The sequence below is a fragment of the Mesoplodon mirus genome (assembly GCF_964341445.2).
Source record: "Mesoplodon mirus genome assembly, chromosome: 6".
Lineage (NCBI taxonomy): Eukaryota > Metazoa > Chordata > Mammalia > Artiodactyla > Ziphiidae > Mesoplodon > Mesoplodon mirus.
In genome coordinates, this window is record NC_138982.1 from 33878760 (window position 1) to 33904792 (window position 26033).

The window sequence follows — 26033 nt, forward strand, 5'->3', positions numbered from 1 at the left end:
AGACATAAGAGGTTCCCACCTTTCTTTGCCTCTAGGACCCTGTCATTGCAAGATGTATGTTTCCTGTCATATGACCCATGCCTCTCTTCTCTGCTCATATCTGGCTAACTGCTTGCTCTAACAATTCCACTCCTGGGTTATAAATATGAAGAAAATGAAAACACTGACTCGAAAAGATACGTGCACCCCAATGTTCACAGCAGCATTATTTACAATTTCCAAGATATGGAAGAAACCTAACAGATGTCAACAGGCGAATGGATAAAGAAGTGTGGTATATATATGTGCATGTATATACAGACGCACACACACACACACACACACACACAAAATGGAATATTACTCAGCCACAAAAAAGAATGAAATTTTGCCATCTGCAACAACATGGACGGACTTGGAGGGTATTATGCTTAGTGAAATAAATCAGACAGAGAACTGTATGTTATCACTTACACATGGAATCTAAAAGAAAAACTAGTGAATATAATAAAAAGAAACAGACTCACAGATATAGAGAACAAATAAGTGGTTACCAGTGGGAAGAGGGAAGGAGGGAGGGGCAAGATAGGGATAGGAAATTAAGAGGTACAAACTATTATGTGTAAAATAAACAAGCTATAAGGATACACTGTACAGCACAGGGAATATAGCCAATATTTCATAATAACTATAACTAATTTCAGAGACTTCAGAGAACCTGAAGTCCATCCTTATCTCCTAGCTTAAGGAATCTGAACTATAAAACCACAAAGGTCCCTCCTGCTCTAGTATTTTACAGTTCCATTAAGAAAGAAAGGAAAGGGGCCTCCCTGGTGGCGCAGTGGTTGAGAGTCCGCCTGCCGATGCAGGGGATACGGGTTCGTGCCCCGGTCTGGGAGGATCCCATATGCCGCGGAGCGGCTGGGCCCGTGAGCCATGGCCGCTGAGCCTGTGCGTCCGGAGCCTGTGCTCCGCAACGGGAGAGGCCACAACAGTGAGAGGCCCGCGTACAGAAAAAAAAAAAAAAAAAAAAAAAAAAGAAAGAAAGGAAAGAACTCCAAGAATGCTCAAGGGTCAAGACTCTGGAAAGGAATAAAAATATCATTACAACAAAAATAGAGGTACAGAACTAAATTTAGCTGCCCAATCTGGTGCTCAGCAGGGATAGAGGCGTGGGAGGGAAAGTCTCCAGCCCCAGGCAAGTCTGTAGTAATAAGTTTTATTTGTTTATACTTCCGTATATCATTTCATTTAAACAAAGTTCCATGCTAAAAAAGGGTTTGGAAATCACTCTCCCCATTTAACCCCACAACTGAACAGGTATTTAAAATCGGGCTCGGAGATCTAACATGGTTTACTCAAAAGTCAGGCATCCAACGACAGGCAGAGCTGAGATGAGAATCAACTGCTGTCCGAGTGTCCTACCTACTAACACCAACCTTCACTTTCTTTTTTTGGCTTTCTTAATCCAAAGAGCTCTTTAGGGAATCCCCTGGCGGTCTAGTGGTTAGGGTTCCGCACTGCAGGGTACACGGGTTCAGTCCCTGGTCACGGAACTAAGATCCCACAAGCTGCATGTTACGGCCAAAAGAAAAAAAAAAAAGAGCTCTTCACCACCACTCATCAACCATATGACCAAAAAATAAAAAATAAATTATAGACTCCTTCAACAAAATACATCCTGTGCATCTTTGAGCTCTGAGGTATATGACAAGGTTTGCATATCCCTGATCATGTTTACACATGACTCTTTGAAAAAATTTGCTTTTGCAGTTTCCTGGAATACCTTGAAAGGAATTATACCAACTGAATCTGGGAAAGATGTTTTTCCTTGGTTGCTTCTATATGGATTCACAATCTATGAATTAAGATGAGTATTTTAAAATGTTCAATTAACAGAATATAACATTTTAGGCTATTAGCTCCTGACAGCTTTCATTAGCTTCAAAAACTTAGTTACTGGCACTTAAAACTCTCTTTTTACTGGCACTTAAAACTCTCTTTTTTCTAAGTCTTTTGCAGAGTGAATCCCGCCTATGTATTGTAAAAAATAAACAGAAACCTCAATTAAATAGAGTTGGAAGACCAAAAGGGGGAGCTCTCATGCCCTGTGTCCACAGCAGAGCCCAAGAAGAAGAAGAAAGATTCCTCTTCTTTCCTGGCCAGGTCTCAGCCCATGAAAAGCCACGGAGACTCTTTGTTTACTCTAGCCCTCCCAACTTCCTTTTCCTCTCTATGAAAGCTTTCTCCTTCCCTTGCCCTGTGGGAACTTGCATGAGCCTTGCCATCGGTGCAGCCTGGAACTGCAATTCTCTGCTAATCTTTGCTGGAGAAATATCTGGCAGTCTATTTGTTTCAAGTCAACAGTGTTTGGTCCAATTCTTGACAGGCAGATCTTAAAAGTTCCTGAAACTAGTGAACATATAGACAAGTCCTATAAGCACCTACACGGAATGACCCTTTGGCCTGTCCTAAATTGAATCAGGTGCTATATCCAGGAGGAAGCTGCAAAAAGCCTAGGAACTCAAGAAGAGCAAAAAATGAACTCCCATACTCTAAAAAACAAAGACAAAAACAAAAAAACCCAGCAACACGCAACATGAACATATTACAAAAATCTTCCCTGTTTCTTCTCTGTGCATCTAATTCCTGCTCATTTCTTACTTACAAATAAGTTTAAGTCTTGTCACCTTTCCTTCCCTCTTTGACAGTCCTTTTCCACTCATAGCTCAATCTTTTTTCTTAACCCATTCTCTCACTTCAATCTCTAATTTAGCAAAAAGGCATAATTTTACAAAGTTATTGGATATATATAGAAAACATTTAAATTGAGACAAAGCTGATGAAATCGGCTTTATATTTCTTCCCCTCTCAAATTCCAAACCAAAGAACAGAAACACATTAAACTTTTTTCCAATTATGTGACTCTCAAGCTCTGGATTTTTTCATTACTCTTTTTTTTTGGCTGCGCCGCGAGGCTTGCGGGATCTTAATCCCCAGGCCCCGCCAGTGAAAATGCGAGTCCTAACCACTGGACCACCAGGGAATTCCCTGGATTTTTTCATTACTCTTATGGTCAGTGTAGTGCCACTGACCATAAGAGTAATGAATAAATAAAAAGGAAACAAAAAGAAAAGATAAAAAACACTCACTACCAATTGGTACTGCTCTGCAATCCTTTCCCACATTCCTAAATGATACCCTCATCAGTGCTTCTCAAACTGGGATATTTCATCTTGGATATCTGAAGCCATCTAAGCATGGCACAGTCTTTCTGAAGAACGAATTTTAAGTTTGAGGCAGGGTAAGTTATATATATACTTAAATAACCATGGATGCTCTACAGAGTAAAATGTAAAATTTGAATAAACTGACAGAACTCAAGTCTTCAAAGAGATTCTGCACTTGCCGCAGCTGCTTCCAGCCAATCCCCCACGGAGCTGGTAAGGGGAGATAAAGGAGGGTATGCAGTAGGATCAGTTTAAGAACTCTCCTCTCCATTATCTGAGACAGACGGCCCTATATCACTCCCCTCAAGCTTCCTAACCACAGAATCACCCCACCTGTTCTCAGCAGAGACACCTGCTTTACTGAGACAGGGGCCAGCTAAAGTGGCCTCCTGCCACATACTGCTCCCCTCCTTTAAGACAGCTCTATGCATTCCTCTCTATCTTCTCTCCCATCCACCCTCCTACCCTTGCTCCCCCTGCAAAAAACCACCACCACCACCACAAAGAGGCCCTATACCCCTTCAAGAATAACCTCAGAGACTTTTCTTAACAGACTTATCAGTAACTTGCTGTCTTTCCTTCCTTAACCCTTTCCTGTCATTCCTAGGACCACTGTATTATATCACTCAAACCAAACTGCTCTCCAAATTAACACCGAAGATTTACCCAACCATTTCCCCCCTTTTCGACTAAATTCAATTCCTCTACAGTATAACTCCAACTTCTTGAAGTGCTCCCTTCACTTGCTTGACACTGCACACTCCTCATCAATTTCCCAATATCTCTCTCACATTCTTTTTCTTTGCCTGACCCCTGAACACAGATATTCCCCAAGGTTCCATCCTTGAGTCTCTCACAGACTTATCCTAACCCTCTAACATTATCACCTTAACCCTACATTAAATATCATTCTATTAGGATGTAACTTTTATATACAACTCATATTCTCACCAGCCTCTTACAGTGCCGATCCAAATTTCCAATTGCTTAATAGAAATCTTTAAATCAAATGCAATCTATTCAAAACAGAACACTTTAATTCATTCCTCAAACCTGTTATTTTTCCTACATTCTCTATCACAATCCTCCTAATCATTCAGCTGCCTGCAAATTAAATTTTGGTATCTTTAGCACCTACCACGGTAGCAGGAGCTCAGCAGATGTGTGCTGGATGACTGAAAGAATCAATTGATAAATCTTGTCATTTATGTCTCCTTAATAGTCCCTACAGGCAATTGCTCTGGTTCAGGCTCTTGATCACCTGCTTAAATTACCTCAACCACCTGTGGTCTCCTTGGCTCACTTTTTATGAAATATTTTAGATGTAAAATGGCTTTCTGTTAATTTACTGAGTTAGCAGAAAGGCGAATCTGTATAATATTTATCATGAGACATTAATGCAAATAATTTTCTTTACAATTTGATTCAGCCAAGTGACCTTTTATCCACTTGCCTCTCAAATTAACACAAGTCCATTTATTATTTACAATAAATGTACTACTTTTGAGAGTGTCTGATTTATGTTAATTATCATATGAGCATATTCCCAAGCTTAACTAGAGTCCCAGTTTGAGTAGTATTCTTAAAATCAGGGCTGACTCACGCATAGATCTAAAAGCAGGTAAGTCGCACATCATGCAGCTGACTTGAATACGATTTGCCTTTCTTCCCATTATTCCTGTTTAGACATATACTCCTATCCAAGTTATGAAGAGTCTACATGTTTACAATATTAATATGCTTCTCTTCATTAAAAAACATCATATAATGCTGATATTGTCCCATCTTGCATTTGATCAACCAAGACATATGGGATAAACTGTTACTCAAATTAAGTAAATATGTAGCCATATCTCACACCTGACATTCAAATAAATTTCATATGAATCAAAAATTTATAAAACCACAAAAATGTAGAAGAAATGAAAAATCTATTTTTTTATAATCCATAGTGGGGAAGACCTTATTAAGATATACACAAAAGTCAGAAGCTATTACTTTATAAAGGAGAAAATCTAACCACTTACATGTTAACCGAATTTAACAAATTGAGTATTTCTGTTAATCAAAAACTACCAGAAGGGCTTCGCTGGAGGTGCGGTGGTTAAGAATCCACCTACCAATGCAGGGGACATGGGTTCGAGCCCTGGTCCACATGCCACGGAACAACTAAGCCCATGCGCCACAACTACTGAGCCTGCACTCTAGAGCCCATGAGCCACAACTACTGAGCCCACGTGCTGCAACTACTGAAGCCCGCACACCTAGAGCCCGTGCTCCTCAACAAGAGAAGCCACTGCAATGAGAAGCCCGCGCACCACAACGAAGAGTGGCCCCGGCTCACCGCAAGTAGAGGAAGGCCGCACATTGCAATGAAGATCCAATGCAGTCAAAAAAAAAAAAAAGCCCCATACAGTTATCTACTGATAACAATATATATTGGAGAGCTGTTTTTAAGTAAAAAAAAAAAAGCAAAGTAAAACAAGTGAACATAGCAGTGTATAAAACATGCTCCCTTTCCATGTTTAAAAAAACGGGGGGTGGAAGGGGGACTTCTCTGGTGGTCCAGTGGTTAAGAATCTGTCTTGCAATGCAGGAGATGCCTGCTCGATCCCTGGTCAGGGAACTAAGATCCCACACACCGAGGGGCAACTGAGCCCGTCTGCTGCAACTACTGAGCCCACGTGCCACAATTACAGAGCCCACACACTCTGGAGCCTGTGCGCCACAACTAGAGAGAAGCCCACGTGCCACAACTAGAGAGAGAAGCCTGTGCGCCGCAATGAAAGATCCCATGTGCCACAACTAAGACCCGACGCAGCCGAAAAATAAATAAATATATTTTTTTAAAGGGGGGAGAGAGAAATGCATTTGTTTGTGTGTTAATATATACATTTATGGTGCTACATGTTACTAGAAGGATACAAAAGTAACTCAGAAACTGCTATTAGTTGCCTCAGAAGAGGAGACCAGGGTGGTTGGCAGGCAGGAGGGAAGAGACTTTTCACTATATAAGTTTTTGTTTCTGTTGAATTTTGTGCTATATGAATGTCTTACCTATTCAAATATGTTAAATGAATTCTTTTGATTAATTCAATCAAAAGGACTTAGAACATTAGCAAGGACATTTTTCTTACAAGAAGATTTGGATAATTAACTTCTAAAATGTCACAACTAAAATAATTAACACACACAAAAATTCACAAAAGAAAAAGCTCAAAAATAACCAAGATATGCAAGTTATCTACACAAGTAAATATTCTAATTTACACTAATATTACCTCAAGACTGAAAAACCCATCTTGCAAAAGCCTTCAGAAATTATAAAGTGACACAAAGAAAGAAAAGAAAAAGAAAACCGCTAACTCTATGACAGTGATTTCCAAAGGAATCTTCTTGGGCATTCTGCCAAGAAAGTAAAAGACACCGATCACTGCTTCAGAGCAGTTTATCTTTTATCTGCTCAATATATTAGACTCCCTTATTATTTTTTATTTAAACAAAGGCTTTACAGTGAAAAGTTTGAAGACTACTACTACAGGACATCATTTAAAAAATAATCTTTTGCTTTCCAGAATCATATATTTTCAAGAATTATAGTTCTTAGGCAAAAAGCTAATTAGAGCTAGCTGTTGTTTATTATAAAAGTTTGCATAATGCTTACCTGAAAACTCGCCCATAATTCCCATGTACTTTATATACACCATACAGTCGGTCTGCTACTCTCTGGAATAAATATTCGAAAGAAATTGCTATGAAGTCAAAGTTACATAAAGATTACTTAAAAAAAAGATTTTATCCTCATTTAAAATACATATATATATATATATATATATATATACACACACACACACACACACACACACACACACATGCTTAGCACAATAACCTTGAAAAATATGGAAAACAAGCTTAAATCTCCCAAAGTTTCATCATGGGGAGAAAAAACACCTAGTGTTGTCATATTTATGTAATAGCTTTCATATTTCTTCACACATATATATTTTTTTAATTAACGTTTTAAAATTTCCTATACCAAGAGTGCTAATATTTTTAACCAGTAGGTTACTATTACTTTTATTTATTTATTTATTTATTTAGTTATTTATTTATTTATTTATTTATTTATTTATTTATTTATTATTTATGGCTGTGTTAGGTCTTCGTTGCTGCACATGGGCCTTCTCTAGTTGTGGCGAGCAGGGGCTACTTTTTGCTGTGGTGCGCGGGTTTCTCACTGCGGTGGCTTCTCTTGTTGCAGAGCGTGGGCTCTAGGCACGTGTGCTTCATTAGTTGCAGTATGCGGGTTCTAGGGCACGTGGGCTCAGTAGTTATGGCTCGCAGGCTCTAGAGCGCAGCCTCAGTAGTTGTGGTGCACAGGCTTAGCTGCTCATGTGGGATCTTCCCAGACCAGGGACTGAATTGGCAGGCAGATTCTTAACAACTGCATTGCCAGGGAAGCCTCAATATTACTTTTAATAGATACCACTTTAAAAAAAATTTATTTATATACTTATTTATTTTGGCTGCACTGGGTCTTAGTTGCGGCATGCGGGATCTTTTAGTTGTGGCATGCAGCTTCTTAGTTGCGGCATGAGGACTCAGTTGCAGCATGCGGACTTCTTAGCTGCAGCATGCATGTGGGATATCTAGTTCGCCGACCAGGGATCAAACCCAGGCCCCTGCATTGGGAGCACAGAGTCTTACCCACTGGAGCACCAGGGAAGTCCCCCCATTTAAAAATTTTTTTTATTTATTTTATTTTATTTATTTGGCTGCGCCAGGTCTTAGTTGCAGCATGCAGGATCTTTTAGTTGCGGCATGTGGGATCTAGTTCCCTGAGCAGGGATCAAACCCAGGCCCCATGTATTGGGAGCGCAGAGTCTTAACCACTGGACCACCAGGGAAGTCCCCTGATACCACTTTAAAAAGGTGCATAAAATTCCACCTAGTGGTGTATAAAATATATAAGCATTCCTTGTCAGATAGTTAGTTATCCCTAATTTTTTCAGTATTATAAATAATGGTGAAATAAGCATCTCTGAGGGTACAACTTTTTCCAAATTTCAGATTATTTCCTTAAGATAAAGTCCCCAAAGGGGAATTTACCAAGGGAAAGAATATAAACATTTTCAATTGTATTGACAGTTTTATGTATAAACATTGCACACATGCAATATACTTCTTTTTTTTTGTTTTTGGCTGCATTGGGTCTTTGTTGCTGCTGCACGTGGGCTTTCTCTAGTTGCGGCGAGCAGGGGCTACTCTTTGCTGTGGTGCGCGGGCTTCTCATTGCAGTAGCTTCTCTTGTTGCAGAGCACGCGCTCTAGGCACGTATGTTTCAGTAGTTGCAGCACGCGGGTTCTAGGGCACGTGGGCCCAGTAGTTATGGCTCACGGGCTCTAGAGCACAGCCTCAGTAGTTGCGGCGCACAGACTTATTTGCTCATGCAGGATCTTCCCAGACCAGGGATTGAACCTGTGTCCCCTGAATTGGAAGGAGGATTCTTAACCCCTGCACCACCAGGGAAGTTCCCAGGCAATATACCTCTGTGCTACTTTATCAAGTTAATGCCTTCTAACCAACAAACATTAGGTATTTTAATAACAGTAGAATTACAGTTTAGGTCACTGAGATAAAATATGTACTGCCTAGAGACTTCCCTCGTGGTCCAGTGGTAAAGAATCTGCCTTCCAATGAAGGGGACGTGGGTTCTATCCCTGGTTGAGGAACTAGGATCCCATGTGCCATGGGGCAACTAAGCCCACGTGCCACAACTACTGAGCCCAAGTGCCTCAACTAGAGAGCCCTCATGCTGCAAACTACAGAGCCCACGCACCACTACTAGAGAAAGAAAAAAAACCCCACGCGCCACAACTAGAGAGAAGCCCACGTGCCACAACGAAGAGCCCAAGTGCTGCAACTAAGACCCGATGCAGCCAAACATTAAAAATAAATAAATAAAATAAATATTTTTTAAAACTACAAAAAAATGTACTGTCTAGCCATTCATACAAATTTTACAAAAGACAAAACAAAACACCATATGCAGTAATCTCCTTTACTTTCCCCCAAAGTATTATGGACATGAACTAGAAGATCAAAAGTCAATCCCACATAAAACCCTAAAAAAGAAATCCTAGTATATAATTTCCAAATGTAAACCCTGAATTTACATTCAACCCCTCTAGTTCCTTACTCAAACATGAGTAATTTGAGGAATTAGGCATTAACCATACAATAATTCTTAAACCTTTCAATACTTCAGCTTAAACTGAATGAACCACATTGTAAAAACCTGGAGCAGGCGTAGGAGGATCATAAAATGTTTTCCATCTCTCCTTGACCTGCTAGACTAGAGGGCAGCACACTACAGGTCTGCAGCTTGTTTTTGTAGTCTTATTGGAACACAGTCATACTCACTCATATTAGCACTGTCTATGGCTGCTTTCATAGCAGGGTTGAATAGCTTCAACAGGGACCATATGGCCCAAACAGCTGAAAATATTTACTATCTGGCCTTCAGAAAAAGTTTGCCAACCCCTGTACTAGACTCCACTTTCAGGATAAAGTTCATAGTCTTTACTATGCTTGAAACTTTCCAGGGCTGTCCACAGACCTCTAAACTAATTTCTCTGGGATGTTATTTCCCAATTATTTTTTGAGAGCCCTATAGAGTGTCAAAGGTTGGTTGGTTGTTTAAAGTGGTTCCATTGTCAAGTAAGTTTGGGAAATACTGAGATTAAAACGTTTAACAGGTTTTTTTTCTGCAGGACTTTTTTGAACTTTAACACGATATACGAATCAGGACTATTAAAAGAGAGTTGGTTTGCTGTAGGGAACATGTTACAGGACGGGCATTCAAAGAATATAAAACAGAAAATGTCACTCTAGAGTACTAACTTTTGCAGATCCTCGTACTTTTTTTTTTTTTTTTTGGCTGCACTGCATGGCATGCAGGATCTTAGTTCCCCAAACAGGGAGTGAACCCCGCCCCATGCAGTGGAAATGCGGAGTCTTAACCACTGGACCACCAGGGAAATCCCTAGATCCTCGTACTTTTAAAGATCAAACATCCTCCTGACAGCTGAGCATTTTATCATCTATCTACGATATTAAGTATAGAAGAGAGAGAAAGAACTTGTTAAATAACCACATAAGAATAAAAACTAGAACAACTTAGATACAAAATGCATACACAAAATAAATGTTCAAAGAAAGTTTCTGAATCCCTGGTATTTAAGGGGTTTTTTCCTTTAAATTTTATTACTCCTGGCAGCTGCTACAAAAGGAACTTTTACCATGATAATTAGAGCTCCGGAAAATACTTTGGTCCATAGAACATGACAAAAAGAGGCAAGAGTTCTCATACTCCAGAAAGGTGAGCAACCACACAAGGAACTACTCTATTGGTGAATGAGGCAACAAAGAGCCACTCAGCAGTTGCTACTGGACCAGCAATGTTTCTGGCATGAACTACTCATGGAAACAAATTGTTCTAGCCAACCGGAACATGAGATGATTGGTACCTAGATCATCAGGCAGTGAGAAAAAAGATGAAGCGAGGAAAAATGATAAACTATAGACCAAAAAATATCATTTCTAGAGAAAAGTAAAGACAAAAATGGCAGGTAAATAAATCATGAATTATTAAAACCTGAAACCAGATTAATTCAGTGCTCGTTGGTAAGCAAGAATCATGGTGCCAGGTAAAGGGGGCTATACACAATGATTTAGTCTACACTGCCACTCAATTTCAATTCTGTTGAAAAGCCTTTCTTTTTGAAAAGTGATCATCTGACAACTGACAGGGGAGGACTGACACCTAGCAAATAATATGACAACAGAAGAAATTTGGCAGACTCATCTTATCATCCTCTCCAGTTCTGAATCATTTGCAACTACGGTAAGAATGTCTTCTCTATCCTCACTGAAGTAGTAGGGGATTAAATGTTAAATGTTAAAAAGGACACAAAGTCTTACGACAGTCTATTAGATGATCTTATTTTAAATATCTGGACACATAGCTTTTCTTTTGAATTATCTCCTAAGGAGGCAATGATTATGAGATTTAGGACTCCTGATACTACTGCCAAAATCTTTCCCAAAGGAACCGTATGTAATACTTTACACAATGCCACTGTCACCAAATATTTCACAAACACTAGATATTACCATCTTTATATATGACTACAAATTAAATGTTAAATAGTGCCTCAATAATTTCAATTTACATTTTTAGAGTATTAGCAAAGTTAAACATTCCTCCCTCCCTTTTAAATTTGATGTCCCCTAGAGAGGCAGCAAATATGGTTGTAGGAAGTAAGGGATTTGGAGTAAGACAAATGTGAATTCAAATTCCAGCTCCTGGGACTTCCCTGTTGGTCCAGTGGTTAAGAATATGCCTTCCAATGCAGGGGACGTGGGTTCAATCCCAGGTCAGGGAACTAAGGTCCCACATGCCAAGGGACCACACATAGAAAGAAGCCCATAAGCCACAACAAAGAGCCGGCATGCCACAACAAAAGATTCCACATGCTGCAACGAAGATCCGGTGCTGCAACTAAGACCCGGTGCAGCCAAAATAAATAAATAAATATTTTTAAAAAAATTCCAGCTCCTTCTTACTTTAGGGTTTGACTTTTGAGAATTTATTAAACTACTCTTAGCCTCAGTATTATATCATTCTCTCGGAAATGTGGAAATGAACCTCATCATATGACTCTGAGGATTAAAGAAGATGACATTTGTAAGGTTCCTGGCAATAAGCAAGGTGGCTCAGTGAAAATCTATTCTCTCCTCCCTCAATCTACCTGAATTCACGTCCTCTGTCAATATATCATTTGTAGGTGGTTAAGAGCATGGGTTCTGGAGTCAGACAAAGGTTTAAATTCTGGCTTCATCATATCTATTTATAGTATAATATTAGGCAAGTTACTTAACTTCATTTGCCTCTGCTTCCTAACCTATAAAATGGGGACAGTTACAGCACCTACCTTCAAAGGGCTACTATCAGAATTAGGTAAGAATAACACAGGGCCTCCCTGGTGGCGCAGTGGTTGAGAGTCCGCCTGCCGATGCAGGGGATACGGGTTCGTGCCCCGGTCTGGGAGGATCCCATATGCCGCGGAGCGGCTGGGCCCGTGAGCCATGGCCGCTGGGCCTGCGCATCCGGAGCCTGTGCTCCGCAATGGGAGAGGCCACAACAGTGAGAGGCCCGCATACCGCAAAAAAAAAAAAAAAAAAAAAGAATAACACAATATGCTTGGCTGATATACAACAGTAAACAAATATTAGATTAGCATTATTTTCCTTTTGTCCTAGTTTACAAAACACAGATTATCTCATCTGAGCCTCACAACTCTACGAATAACACACTCATTCATATAACAAATATTTATGTAGTACCTACTATATGCCAGGCAGATATTCCCATTTTCCAGCAAAGAAAACAAACTCTGAAAGGTTAGTGGATTTGCCTGAAGAACCTGGTAAATGCCAGAGACAAGTTCTAAATCCAGCTCCTCTCAGTCTAAGGTCACCTGCCCTTTCTGGTTGTTCTGTTTTGACGTCTTAAATATTAACTCTTTAACCTGTTAGTCATTTATTTTTTTGCCTTTTCTACTTTCAAAAGAATTCTCCTTGTCAGAAAAGATAGTCAAATGATTCTATTTTCTCTTCGTCTGTTAACAATTCATCATCTGTCTCAAACAGTGTCTGAGCCTTCTTCTCCTGACACTCTGAATGCTACAAAAAAGCCCTCACTGTGGTGATTTCTGTGTTGTTTGCAGGCTTCTGTCAGTGTTGGGCTCTAACCTTCCATTTTTAACTGTTATGTCACTGTCTATGACTAAACAGCCTTTCTCCTAATTTTAGAACCATCAAGATTTTAGCTATTCTGTATTTTCCATTGGCATTTATCTCATTTATAGAGTCAGAATTTCAATTTCACTCACAGAACAAGTGCTGCCTTTCCTTTGAAGAGCTCAAGCTGTCTTTTATGTCCATTAAGTTTCTGAAGCCTGTTTTCATAAAGTTTAGGGTAAATATATCAATACCCAGAATTCTCTTACTTGTGTATTGTAAGCTCTCTGATGACGAGGTCATTTTTCTTTAAAGGTCACATTTCTTTTTTTTTTTTTTTAATTTTATTTATTTATTTTTGGCTGCATTGGGTCTTCATTGCTGTGCACAGGCTTTCTCTAGTTGCGGCGAGCGGGGGCTACTCTTTGTGCGGTGCGCAGGCTTCTCACTGCGGTGGCCTCTCCTGTTGTGGAGCACGGGCTCCAGGCGCGCAGGCTTCAGTAGTTGTGGCACATGGGCTCAGTAGTTGTGGCTCACGGGCTCTAGAGCGCAGGCTCAATAGTTGTGGCACAGGGGCTTAGCTGCTCCGCAGCATGTGGGATCCTCCCAGACCAGGGCTTGAACCCGTGTCCCCTGCATTGGCAGGCGGATTCCCAACCACTGCGCCACCAGGGAAGCCCTAAAGGTCACATTTCTTGTCAAATATACATTACTAACCAGCTCTCCCTGGCTGGTTATAATTAAATTCAAGAAGTAATTTATGTTATTGCTTTTTAAGATTTTTTAAACATAAAACTGTCAGCACATACCTCCATTTATTCATCCATTCAGTGAATATGTAGTGGGTGCCTACTCTGAGTCAGGCATTATTCTAGGGATTTGACAGTGAGAAAACAAATTCCTGCTCTTGGGAGCTCACATACACTAGTAGAGGAGATAATTAACAAATGAGTACAGAATACAACGTCAGTGTTGCTATGAAGACAACAGTGATGACAGAAAATGACAGGGAAATGACAGGAAATGATAGAAAACTGCATTGTATTTTATATCGGTTGCTCAGGAAAGATGATTTCTCTCAGGGGGCATTTGGGCCAATAACTGAATGACAAAAAGAGAACAGGCCATGAGAGGTTCTTGAGAGCGGGGCATGGGGGAAGAATGGTACAGGCACAGGAAAGAGCAAATAAAAGCCCTAGGGCAGAAGCAAGCTTGGCATGGTTGAAAGTAGTTAGAAGGACAACAGGGCTGAAGTGGAATGTACAAAAAATAAAAAGGAACATGCGGGGCTTCCCTGGTGGTGCAGTGGTTAAGAATCCGCCTGCCAATGCAGGAGACATGGGTTCGAGCCCTGGTCCAGGAAGATCCCACATGCCGCGGAGCAACTAAGCCCGTGCGCCACAGCTACTGAGCCTGTGTTCTAGGGCCCACGAGCCACAACGACTGAGCCCACGTGCCACAACTACTGAAGCCCGTGTGCCTAGAGGCCCTGCTCCCAACAAGAGAAGCCACCACAATGAGAAGCCTGCGCACCACAACGAAGAGTAGACCCCACTCGCCACAACTAGAGAAAAGCTCGTGTGCAGCAACGAAGACCCAACACAGCCCAAAATAAAATAAATAAAATAAGTTAATTTTAAAAAAAAGAGAGAGGAACATAAAAACAGTTGTGTGAGAGACTCAAAATTTTTCTTTAACATCACAGTTAAATTTTTTTTTTTTTTTAGATGTTGGGGTAGGAGTTTATTAATTTATTTTATTTATTTTTGCTGTGTTGGGTCTTCGTTTCTGTGCCAGGGCTTTCTCTAGTTGCGGCAAGCGGGGGCCACTCTTCATGGCGATGCGCGGGCCTCTCACTATCGCGGCCTCTCTTGCTGCGGAGCACAGGCTCCAGACGCGCGGGCTCAGCAGTTGTGGCTCACGGGCCTAGTTGCACCGCGGCATGTGGGATCTTCCCAGACCAGGGCTTGAACCCGTGTCCCCCGCATTAGCAGGCAGATTCTCAACCACTGTGCCACCAGGGAAGCCCCACAGTTAAATTTTGTCATGATCTTTAAAGATTATTAAGTATTAATCATACTCAAAAATATACTTTCAGCAGAAAATCAGATATAATCACTATCCTATCTTGACTTTTGACAATTTTCTTACTTGCTTTATGAGAGCAATCACCCATACCTTCTTGCAGGCTAGATGATCTGTAGCACAGTTTCACAACAATGACAATTATTTCCTCCCTCCTTTAGATCTCACTCAAATTTACTACCTATGCTTCATGGATTTTCTGAGTGTTTAACTGTTAAACTTTGTTCAATTCACTCCTCATCTCTACTATTTCTGATAAATCTGATTCTGGCTGGTTTTTCTGCCTTGTCCCTTAGCTTCTTCTGGGTGTGAAGGACTGCTTGAGAACATCTCAATATCTGGGGTTAGTCCTGTGACTGCTTAATGGTGTACCCCTGCCTGCCCAAGACTCTCAGAACTGTTAAGCTCCCTGCTACATGATGCTTTCTACAGGGTGCCCCCCTTCCCTTTGGTTGAAGGCCTTTAAGGAGGATACGGCATTCATAATCAGCCAGACTTCGAATTTGAGTAGATTCTCCAAGTTTTCTGGCACAGAAGACAAAGCAGTATGAAGTGTTCTTCCAGTCTTCTGGGATGTCTCTGTCCCCACCTCCACTTTCCACAAGAACTGCTGCCTAATTTGTTTAGGTAACTTCAAAGCAGCTAAGGGCCTAGAAATTTTATCTCATTAATTCACAAGTCCTTTCCAATACCCAGTTCTTGACTCTACCCTAATAATTCTCACAGGTAACTTTTCTTTTCATAGAAAGTATCTTACAATTTTTTTAATAAGTCCTATAGTATTCTGAAAGGTTACACAGATTGGGCCAATACAAGGATACTTCAGAAGGATTTACTTCCCTTGCTCTATTTTTTTTATACTTATGAAAATCTTCAAACATACAAAAAGCATAGAATAGTAAGATATACTCCCATTTCCCAACACTCACCTTCAACGATTATTATACAACCAATCTAGTTGCATCTAAAACTGCCCCCACTCTCCACTACTTACCAGCAGACCCTTTCATTAAAACAAATCCCAGATAATATATTTCATTTCAAGATGATTCTAATCAGCATAAGATATAATCCTAGACCTGGTAACCCAGCGTCTTTCAAAGCCTTTAAGCAGAGTTCTAAGGTTTCCTCTAGGTTACCCCAAAGGACCAGAGTGGATGACACAACATTTTTCAGGTACTACATTAATTTACCCAAAAATATTTTTCTCGCATGTCTGTTACAGCCAAACTGTACAGCTAAGTACAATCATTATTCGTAGATTTTTAGTCCCTTATGTCAGAGCAGACCGTTACCCTACATAAATTTAGTTAGTACAATTTAAGAGCACACAGAATGGCCTAACACAGTGTTAACTATTCAGCAACCTTAAAAAAAAAACCTTGAAAGAATAGGATATTATATGTAGATCTAAAATCCCACACTTCATTATATTCCAACAGTGAAATGGTAGGCCCTTTGATAAGATGTCAAAACAACCATATACAGACTACAGAGAAAACTATAGGCTGAAATTCTTCAAGTTATTTATGCCAGAAAACATTTCACATTTTTTTAAAAAATGCAATTTAGGTGATGAACACACCAAATTTGAATATAAAAATCAGTTATTCATCATAAATATCTTCCATTACTTAAAAGCATAACGATTAAATGAGAAGCACTTCCTTTTTTTTTTTTTTTTTTTGCGGTATGTGGGCCTCTCACCGCTGTGGCCTCTCCCGCCACGGAGCACAGGCTCCAGACGCGCAGGCCCAGCGGCCATGGCTCACGGGCCCAGCCAATCTGTGGCATGTGGGATCCTCCTGGACCGGGGCACAAACCCGTGTCCCCTGCATCGGCAGGTGGACTCTCAACCACTGTGCCACCAGGGAAGCCCAAGCACTTCCTTTTTAATGTCTGTCAAAAAGCTCTTGGGGACCACTTACAGCTCTGACTCGAAGAAGATGTGAGATGACAGACTGTAGTTCATCACTGTAGTGTTTTAGTTCTGTAAATCTCCTGAAACAGGAAACAAAACATCATTTTTCTCATGAAAAGTCAAAAACTGAAAGACAAAACAGTAGTTCCTGAGAATAATAAAACTGATTCTATTTAACTATTTGCTAGCCTTAAACATTTACACACCGATGCAAACTCAGAAAGTTCTAAAACAAAATAACCATATTTTCTCTAGATATTTTTAAAGCCAAGAAAAGATTTCATAACTTACACTGTGGAACTGAGATAGAGATAATATTTGTTGGTTTGAAAACAAAAAAACAGGAAAAAATTTATGGTGCTAAAAAAATCTTATGGTGCAACCATAAACTCATTGTCTCTACCCTTAATCTTCATGCTGCTCAGTAATCTTTGTTTCTATAATCTGATATCTGTCGTTCTCCCTAAGACCTGAAACTTTATTACCACCGTTCTTCCAGCAATGTAACACCTGACCTCACCCTCCTCAAAAATTTGTTTCCCTGACATCAGTGTTAATTTCTCATGATTTTCCTTTTACTCTCTGGTCATTCCTAAAGTCTCCTTTGCAGGACTCACTCCCTTCCCTCATCTCTTATACCGCCAACTTTAGTGTGCAAAGGACTCCTGAAGTGTTTGCTTCTACACTACTGAGGGCCTCTCAGTAAAAGAGGGCATGAGTAACCACCACAACTGTACACAGGAATAAATTCAGGAATCTGAATTTATAACAAACTCACTCACAGGATTCAGATGCTGGCAATCCTCAGATTACACTTTGGAAAACGCCCTTCAAGCACTGGCTTCTTTAGGATTCAGCCCTAGGTCCTCACCCATCTTACAACCAATCTTTAAATCTACACACTCTATGTGACTTATTCACAAAGCTTCACAATTATGATCTACATGCTGCTGAACTCCAAATATGCAACTCCAGCCCAAATCTCTCCTAAAAGCCATATCTATGAAGCCAACTAACTAGCAGACATTTGTACTTGTTTACATATCCAAAGCTCAACTTATCTTCCCCTATCCCATCAAATCTCTCTTCTCTATTCCCTAGCAGTTTAAACAATGAAACCTAGGTGCCACCTGTATTTCCTTCTCCTCTCTTTCATCCCATACATTCTACCAATCACTCAGTCTACCTCCTAAATATTAGCCAAATATTGCCACAAAAAAGTAGAGACTCAAGGTCCTCCTCCTCACAGCTTTTAACAGTCTAGTTTGAATAAAAATAAACATGCATGAAGAGGTATCATTTGAAACCTCTGAAACAGTCTTTCTGGTTTTCTAGATTTTAAGAAAGAACAGAATTAAAGTATTTTAGTGATATAAACTATTTCAGTAATGGTATGAATAATAATTAATCTATTGGGCCAGATAGACCTAGAACAGAGATTCTGTATATTAAAAACTTGTTACAACAATGACTGATACAGATAATTCTCTTATCTAAAACTTAAGGCAAACAAATTCTATTTCTAATTATACATTAATTATATACTTGAACAAGAACTTAGGAGCAAAAAACTGCCTTGTTTATGTTATTGGTCATATCACATTTAAAATTCTCTATATAATATAGAATATTAAATAAAATTTAGCAATCTAGAAAAGCTGGTAGGTCAGAAAAGGGAAGACAAACATTCAGTTGACAAAATATTTTTCATTAAATAAAAAAACATTCAACTGACAAAACAATAATATTAAATATTAATTTAAAAACTGTCTCATCTACATGCTCCTCTAATGAATGTACATTCACCAATGTCATAAACTTTGCTGCTTAGGTTTTCCAAAGCTTTTTTTGGAGGGTGACATAATTTAGTTCTTAACCTAGAGAACATCTCATATACCATGGATATCATTATAACCCTTATAAAAACCTCAGTGGAACCTTAAATGCATATTACAAAGCAAAAGCCTTTCTGAAAATGCTCCGTATTGTATGATACAACATTCTGGAAAAGGCAAAACTATGGGAACAGTAAAAAGATCAGTGGTTGCCAGGGCTATGGGGAGGGAAGGATAAATAGGCAGGGCAAAGAGGATTTTTAGGGCAGTGAAAATACTTTTTATGATACTATAATGACACATACCTGTCATTATACATTAGTCAAAACCCATATAACACCAAGAGTAAACCCTAATGTAAACTATGGACTTCGAGAGGGTAACAATGAGTCAATGTAGGTTCATCAATCATAACAGATGTACCACTTTGGTAAGGGATAGTAGGGGCGGCTCTGTATTTCTAGGGGCAGCTGTGTAAGTGTAGGGGCAGAGGGTACCTGGGAGCTCTGTACTTTCCACTTAATTTTGCTGGGAACCTAAAAGTACTCTAAGAAATAAAGTCTATTAAAAAAATAAAATAAAAACCTCAATGGTTACCTCAATGGTCATCACAATTTCTTAATTACCAAACTTTAAAATATTTATTTATATTTTATATTCAAAATGTATACTAAAACCCAGAGGCACAATGTTAATGTGTTATGGTTTATAAAGTCCAGCACAATAGGCTATCAGACTATGCAAACTTGGCCTTTGTCTGCTAAGAATTTACACTATGTAGAAGTTAATGCTGAAGGCCTGACTAGAGAAATTCTAACAGACCTCATAAACTTGGTCACCAAATATGGAAAAGCCTCATCTACCCAAGCACAATTCTACCTGGAAAGTATAGCTGACGCAAGCTTCAGGTAAAGGTCCATATAATGAACAGCTTGAATTATCCACCAAGTTCAGAGAATGAACAATACCAAATCTTAAATACCTAGATCCCACCCTAAGGAAAGTTATTTCTGAATACACCAGCTTTCTTTAATATAGAAATGCTCTCACAAACACCAAAGTGACACTGATGAAGTCAGGTAATTGTCATATAAATACATCTCCACGAAATTATTATACTAGTATGCAACTGTCTATCAAGTTTTTTGCTATTCAAAATAGATAGTTTATTATTAAAATAAATAATATATTATCTTGAGTTTTGTACATATCTGACAAGCCAAGTCTAATAAGAAAAACTATTTTATATGAAATTAAAATTATTTTTCTCATTTTTCTGATACCTTAAACAACACTTAATAAATCCTTCTAGGAAAAAGCAGTGGTTTAATTTTCTAAAACTTCAGTTACTTATAACCTTAATCCCAATTAAATTACAAAATTTCAAAATCAGTTTTAGACTGTAAAAGGATTTCACTAACGTGAATTACTATTTAAAATATTTAGCAAATAAAGTGCATACATTCAGAAATGAAAAATTAAATAGATTGATAGGCACCATTCAAAACAACATTGTAACTGTTATTAAAACAAAACCTTACTTGTCTGGGTTTTTCACTCTGAATGTTGCATTAAGCGCTTTTAACCTGGAGTCTGCCTGGAAAAAATAATTTATTCACTTAATACAATTACATTTCAGGGTATAAATCCAAACAGTTTTATTTTCCCTTTAGAATTAAGATGCTCAAGTACAGTTTTCTTCATATCATTTGTGTCAAACACATTAAACATACCCCAAAAAACAGCTTAGTAGTTATTTTTTAAAACACTACAAAAATATTTATAAATTAAACTGAACACATGGCATTCAGTAATACCAAAGTAAAACAACTGTAAACACCAACACACTAGCAACCATATAGCTCTGCATTATTATAACAGAATAGGTCATGTGAAAAAAGTAGTTTACTTTTTCTCTAAATCAAGAAAAACAATGATCTGTATATATAAACTAAATAAAACTACTGCTTTGAAGCCTGTGCATTACTGAGAGTCGTTCTCAGGTGGAATGTAAACCAAATGTACATTGGTTTTTCTCATTTTCATAATCAGTATTTTAGAAAATAAAGAAATATGGAAATGCCTGTACTAAATTAAAACTAGCTAGATGAGGACTTCCCTGGTGGTACAGGTTTGATCCCTGGTCAGGGAACTAAGATCCCACATGCCTTGAGGTGCGGCCAAAAAAAAAACAAGCTAGATGACATCAAATTAATTCCTTTCTAGCTGGCAGGAAATGTTACAACTTTTTAACTACCTTTACTTATTTCTAGATATTTCAACACAACTATTTAACTACCTTTACTTATTTCTACCCTAACTTATTTCAAAGGAGAGACAGAAGGATCAACATGAAACAATAATTTCATTGTATAAATTTATACTTAATATAGCCAAATCCTGTCCTCTTATCATATGTTCTCATTAAAATAAAAAAATTATAAATAAATAAATATATATATATGTATTTTTCCTGACCAAGTCACAAAAATGATACGGTTCATAAAAGGTAGCTTAATCAGTAATCAATTTCATGATGTGGTTTGGTTTTGAAAATCCCAATCGGCTTGAATATTTTATATTACTCCAACTTATAAGCCCTAATTACAAATACTCCCAAAATAATAAACAAACAAAAGCAAAACTACTAGGGCTCCCCAGATTACATGGCTAAAGAAATAAAAACAAATGCAACAAATACACCACTCCCTAAACCCAGCCTCCTAAACCTTCAGACCAAAAGCAATTCAAAGAGCTATCAAGAATATCTAAAGCTTAATTTGTCATTAAATTCAGGGGATTCTCTTATTTCTAAAATGGGTATTTTATCAATTCTTGACCTTTCTTACATCTCAAGGGCAAAGGAGCTAATGCATGTGAAAGTCCTTACAATTAAAGCAACTATGAATTTAAGGCATATAACATTACTCCCTTATGTTCTTTACATGAATTCAAATCACTAAACATCAATGTGTTAATGACTATAGTCACATGCAAATGAGATTCTTTAAATAAGGATGAAATTACATAAAAACCATCAGTAAAAAAGAAAATTTTCATGTGTATCTTTTTCTGAATCTCATACTTAATACTACCAATTAATTTATTTTTTACTTTTAATATTACCATTTTACCACTATAGAAGGCATATAAAATGTAAACCATCACCATCCTAACCTTTGCTTACCAAGCATTCTGTCAGGTCAGTCCATCACAACACCCCACTCAATCTGCTCATCATTTCACAAGATTCCATAATAAGAGAAATTGCCTAAAATGTCATCAAATCAGAAACTTCTCCCCAAAGCTAAATCTCTAAACACCTACCTAGGCTGTTCCAAATCTGACGGTTACCATTCATCCATCTTATCAGGTTCCCCACTAAATATCTAAAGAAGCCTTTACATAATTGTTTCGTACCATCCTACTTTATCTCCTTTAATACAGCACTATCTGAAATCCCCTGAGTTGTTTTCTTGTTTCCTAGCTGTCCACTAGAATATAAGAGCCACAAGAAAAGCACAATGTGAATGGGGCTCCTAGAGTTGCACAATGGCTGCCATGGCAATACTTTAATCTTCTTTGTTCATTCCTGTATCCCCAATGCCTCCCAATGCCTGACACAAGAAAAACATGCAATAAGTATTGGCTGAATGAAAAAAATAACCCCGACTATTCTACAGCCCCAACTTAACTTCCTTTCCCATGTTCTTTAATCCCCACCTCTCCTTCCCTTTCCAATTACTATTACATACTTTACTTTCCTTGTCCTAGACCTTGTCTTTCCTTTATTTCATTTTCAGGTTCTTATCTTCCCCAAACCTTGCCTAGTAAACCATTACCAGCTTGCCCTCTCTCTAACATTCTTCCTTTACCCGCTAGGTTGACTCCATTGCAGGTTTCTCACTATTCAGGTCTCAGCTCAAATGTTCTCTCTTCAACCATGTGATGCAGTTTGCCCAGAACAGTCCTGGCTTACACTTGTTGTCCCTAATCTAATTATTAGCAGACCCCCTTTTTATTCTCAAAAGTGTCCCCATTTGAACATAAATTTTATTGTCACCTATCTCAAAATAACCCCTAGAAAAAAATCCCTGCTGTCATACTCTCTCACGGTAATGATTGTTTTACTTTATATCACCTATAACTTTCAAAGTATCTTAAATAAATGTAAACTTAAAGTCTCCAACTACTACAATACAAGCTCCATAAGAACATGGAGATAATGAATGTTTCCAGCGTATTCGCTGTTGTATCCACAGCACCTAGAAGAGTACCTGACAGTCTGTAGGCACCCAGCACTTGGAATCTCCAGGATTAACAGAGATCCTAAAGGCCCAGATCTTCTCTCTGGCAGTCCCTGCTCCAAGCAACAGACAGGGTTCTGGATTCTTCTGAATCAGCCTAATTCATTTAAGGTTTGGACATATGGATGACACTTACTTTCATGTAAGTAACTTACTGAGAGAACTGAGTTAAAATGATATCACTTTAAACTAAAGTATTGGGTGGAGGACTTCCCTGGTGGCACAGTGGTTAAGAATCTGCCTGCCAATGCAGGAGACATGGGTTCGAGCCCTGGTCCGGGAAGATCCCACATGCCACAGAGCAACTAAGACTGTGCACCACAACTACTGAGCCTGCGCTCTAGAGCCCGCGAGCCACTACTGAGCCCGCGAGCCACAACTACTGAAGCCTGCATGCCTAGAGCCCGTTCTGTGCAACAAAGAGAAGTCACCACAATGAGAAGCCCTCACACTGCAACAAAGAGTAGCCCCTGCTTGCTGCAATTAGAGAAAGCCTGCGCACAGCAACAAAGACCCTACGCAGCCAAAAATAAAAATTAATTAATTAAAAAAAGGGAACTGAAAACAGACAAAAACCATATGATTTTTTTAAATAAATAAATAAATAAATAAAGTATTGGGTGGGCCAAAAGTTTCGTTCGGTTTTTTCCGTAAGATGGCTCTAGTAGCACTTAGGCGTCTTTCACTTCATTAGAAACAATTTTGTTAGACTGTATGTGACGGCTGTCATATCAGCAAGCAGTTAAAAAAGACTTAACAAAATTAGTGAATTTTTGTGTAGCAATTTTAATACTAAAGGTGGAAGAAAAAAAGCATTTTCGGCATATTATGCTTTATTATTTCAAGAAAGGTAAAAACGCAACTGAAATGCACAGAAAGATTTGTGCAGTGTATGGAGAAGGTGCTGTGACTAATCGAATGTGTCAAAAGTGGTTTGCGAAGTTTCGTGCTGGAGATTTCTTGTTGGACGGTGCTCCACGGTCGGGTAGACCAGTTCAAGTAGACAGAGATCAAATTGAAACAATAATTGAGAACAATCAACATTATACCACCATTAAGTCACTTTCTCGAGTTCCTCATCTAAAAAACTGGAATAATACTAAACTAACCTCAAAGGTACTGAGGCAACTGTCAGCAAAAAAACATGACCGTGTATTAGAGTACAGTGCTTAAGCACATAGTAATCATTTAGTGTTAATGATATTCAGAAAAGATACTGCTTTAGGTTCTAACTTTTCTTTTTTTTTTTTTAACCAATTTTGATAATCTTCTGAAATTATCTTCCCTAAAAATATTCTTATCTGTCATCTTACAGCAATGGTTCTTAAGTTTTAGGCTCGTGGGAATCAATATGTCTGGAATGAACTCTAGGATTCAGTATTTTGAACAAACAATCCCAGCAAATTGAGACTCATGAAGCCAACTGACCACATTTTAAGAAACACTGAATTAAAAAAAATTTTTTTTAATCAAAAAACTAGTTCCACGCTAAAAAAAAAGAAGAAAGAAACGCTGAATTATGAGTACTCAGCCAGCAATGCAACCTTTTCTTGAAGCCTCAAGGTAACGACTATAAACAACTAATACTGAATCCACCTGTGACACAATGAAGCCCTAGGGGTTACATAGGTGTGTGGGGATTTGGCCCCATGCCAGAGGCCTCCATACTGCAGTGTCTGACTCTCAGATCACTGTTATCCTTTACTAGCAGGCTCAGCTGTCAATTTCACTATTGTAACAGTGTGCCTGTCTCTGGCAGTATTCACTTTTAGACCTCTTAAATTTTCTTCTAATATGTTGTAGCCTAGAAAACAGATAGCCAAGTTTATTTGAATAACTATAATAAAATTAAGTGGGGGACTTCCCTGGTGGCGCAGCGGTTGAGAGTCTGCCTGCCGATGCAGGGGACACGGGTTCGGGACATGGGTTCGTGCCCCGGTCTGGGAGGATCCCGCATGCCACGGAGCGGCTGGGCCCGTGAGCCATGGCCGCTGAGCCTGCGCGTCCGGAGCCTGTGCTCCGCAGCGGGAGAGGCCACAGCAGTGAGAGGCCCGCGTACCGCAAAAAAAAAAAAAAAAAAATTAAGTGGGTACTATCTGAAAGGACCAAAGTATATCTGTAAGTACTATAGTAAGTTATGTTACATCCATTTGAACATCTCAGAAGTCAGTTCTAAATCCCCCCTTTCAACTGTGATTGGGTTTGTTTTAACTACCAAATACATGACCTCCACATAAGTGAAGTGTGTGTCTTTCTCTATCTCTCGGACAACCTCACATATGTTTGTATGTATGCATGCACATATGTGTGTGTATGTGTAGTCCTAAAAGGTCCCATTTCACTTCCCTGGTGGCGCAGTGGTTAAGACTCCATGCTCCCAACGCAGGGGGCACAGGTTTATTCCCTGGTCAGGGAACTAGATCCCATGTGTAAGCCACAACTAAGAGTTCACATGACACAACTAAGGGGCCGGCGAGCCGCAACTGAGGAGCCCGTGAGACACAACTAAGGAGCCCACGGGCCACAACTAAGGAGCCCATGTGCCACAACTAAGACCCAGCACAACCAAATAAATAAATATATTTTTTAAAAAACCTGCTTCATTAAAAAAAAGTCCCAATTCCTTGCATGGGTCTCTAAATTCTCCCCATACATTTTATGTCTGGTCCATTTCATTTAAATTCTGACTTTTCAAATTATTGTGTACAGAGTATTACCTTTCAAAGATTTTATGAAAGTGAAACTAAGATTTCACCATAAGGCTACCCAAATACAAAACATTGTATCTAAACACTTGAATAGCACTTACACACAAGATTCAAAGCACTCTGTAAAGAGCATAGTCTATATGGATGGAGAAATTTAGGAGTTT

At 38.9% G+C, this 26033-nt stretch overlaps 1 protein-coding gene across 2 annotated transcripts in view; it reads right to left on the reverse strand.

Moving 5' to 3' along the window:
- SNX4 (sorting nexin 4) overlaps nt 1–26033 on the reverse strand; it is a 66230-nt gene that overhangs the window by 19254 nt on the left and 20943 nt on the right. For both annotated transcript variants that reach the window (XM_082625958.1, XM_082625957.1), the window contains exons 6-8: nt 20396–20451; nt 17027–17099; nt 6874–6935 (exon numbers count right to left, since the gene is read on the reverse strand). In XM_082625958.1, coding sequence (XP_082482084.1) covers nt 6874–6935; nt 17027–17099; nt 20396–20451 — 191 coding nt within the window. The remainder of the gene's footprint in view (nt 1–6873; nt 6936–17026; nt 17100–20395; nt 20452–26033) is intronic.